This window comes from Micropterus dolomieu, linkage group LG12, assembly GCF_021292245.1.
Source record: "Micropterus dolomieu isolate WLL.071019.BEF.003 ecotype Adirondacks linkage group LG12, ASM2129224v1, whole genome shotgun sequence".
NCBI lineage: Eukaryota > Metazoa > Chordata > Actinopteri > Centrarchiformes > Centrarchidae > Micropterus > Micropterus dolomieu.
The window spans coordinates 26501487-26501947 of NC_060161.1; the positions used below are offsets into that span (position 1 = coordinate 26501487).

The 461-nt window shown below is 52.1% G+C and overlaps 1 protein-coding gene across 5 annotated transcripts in view; it reads left to right on the plus strand.

Annotated features, from left to right (window-relative positions):
* The window catches only part of LOC123980428 (nuclear pore complex protein DDB_G0274915-like), an 11428-nt gene that overhangs the window by 2563 nt on the left and 8404 nt on the right, over nt 1–461 (plus strand). For 2 of the 5 annotated variants that reach the window (XM_046064816.1, XM_046064818.1), the window contains exon 4: nt 100–441. The exons of 1 other annotated variant lie outside the window; for it this stretch is intronic. In XM_046064816.1, the coding sequence (XP_045920772.1) occupies nt 100–441 (342 nt within the window). Of the gene's footprint in view, nt 1–42; nt 442–461 lie in introns of all 5 variants that reach the window. 2 more of the 5 variants (XM_046064815.1, XM_046064817.1) reach the window with 1 other exon arrangement.

Consider the following 461-nt stretch of genomic DNA (forward strand, 5'->3'; position numbering starts at 1 on the left):
CCTCTGCAGTCAGCAGTGGAAACACAGTCCCTGCTGTTGCAAGTCCTGCCCGCCCCTCAACTTTGCATATGCCAGAAGAAGCTGCTCTTCAAATCAGTGGTCTGGATGCATCCCCCATTTCTGAGTCCATTATAGCAGGACCAAGTGCTACGGCCACAGGTGACGCAGCAATGGAGAAGGACGGTGAGAAACTACGAACTGAGATCACCATGGATGCCACTGTTTGTCCCGAGGAAAATGAAGATGTGAAAAGGGAAGAGGGGTTATTAACACCTTCAGGCCCCTTTGCTGATATGACCTCTCCCTCTGCATTCAGTGGTGGAAACACAGTCCCTGCTGCTTCCAGCCCTGCCCACCCCTTAACATTGCTCATGCCAGAACAAGCTGTTCTTCAAACCAGTGGCCCTGATGGATCCATAATTTCTGAGCCAATCACAGCAGGACCAAGTGCTACGGCCGCA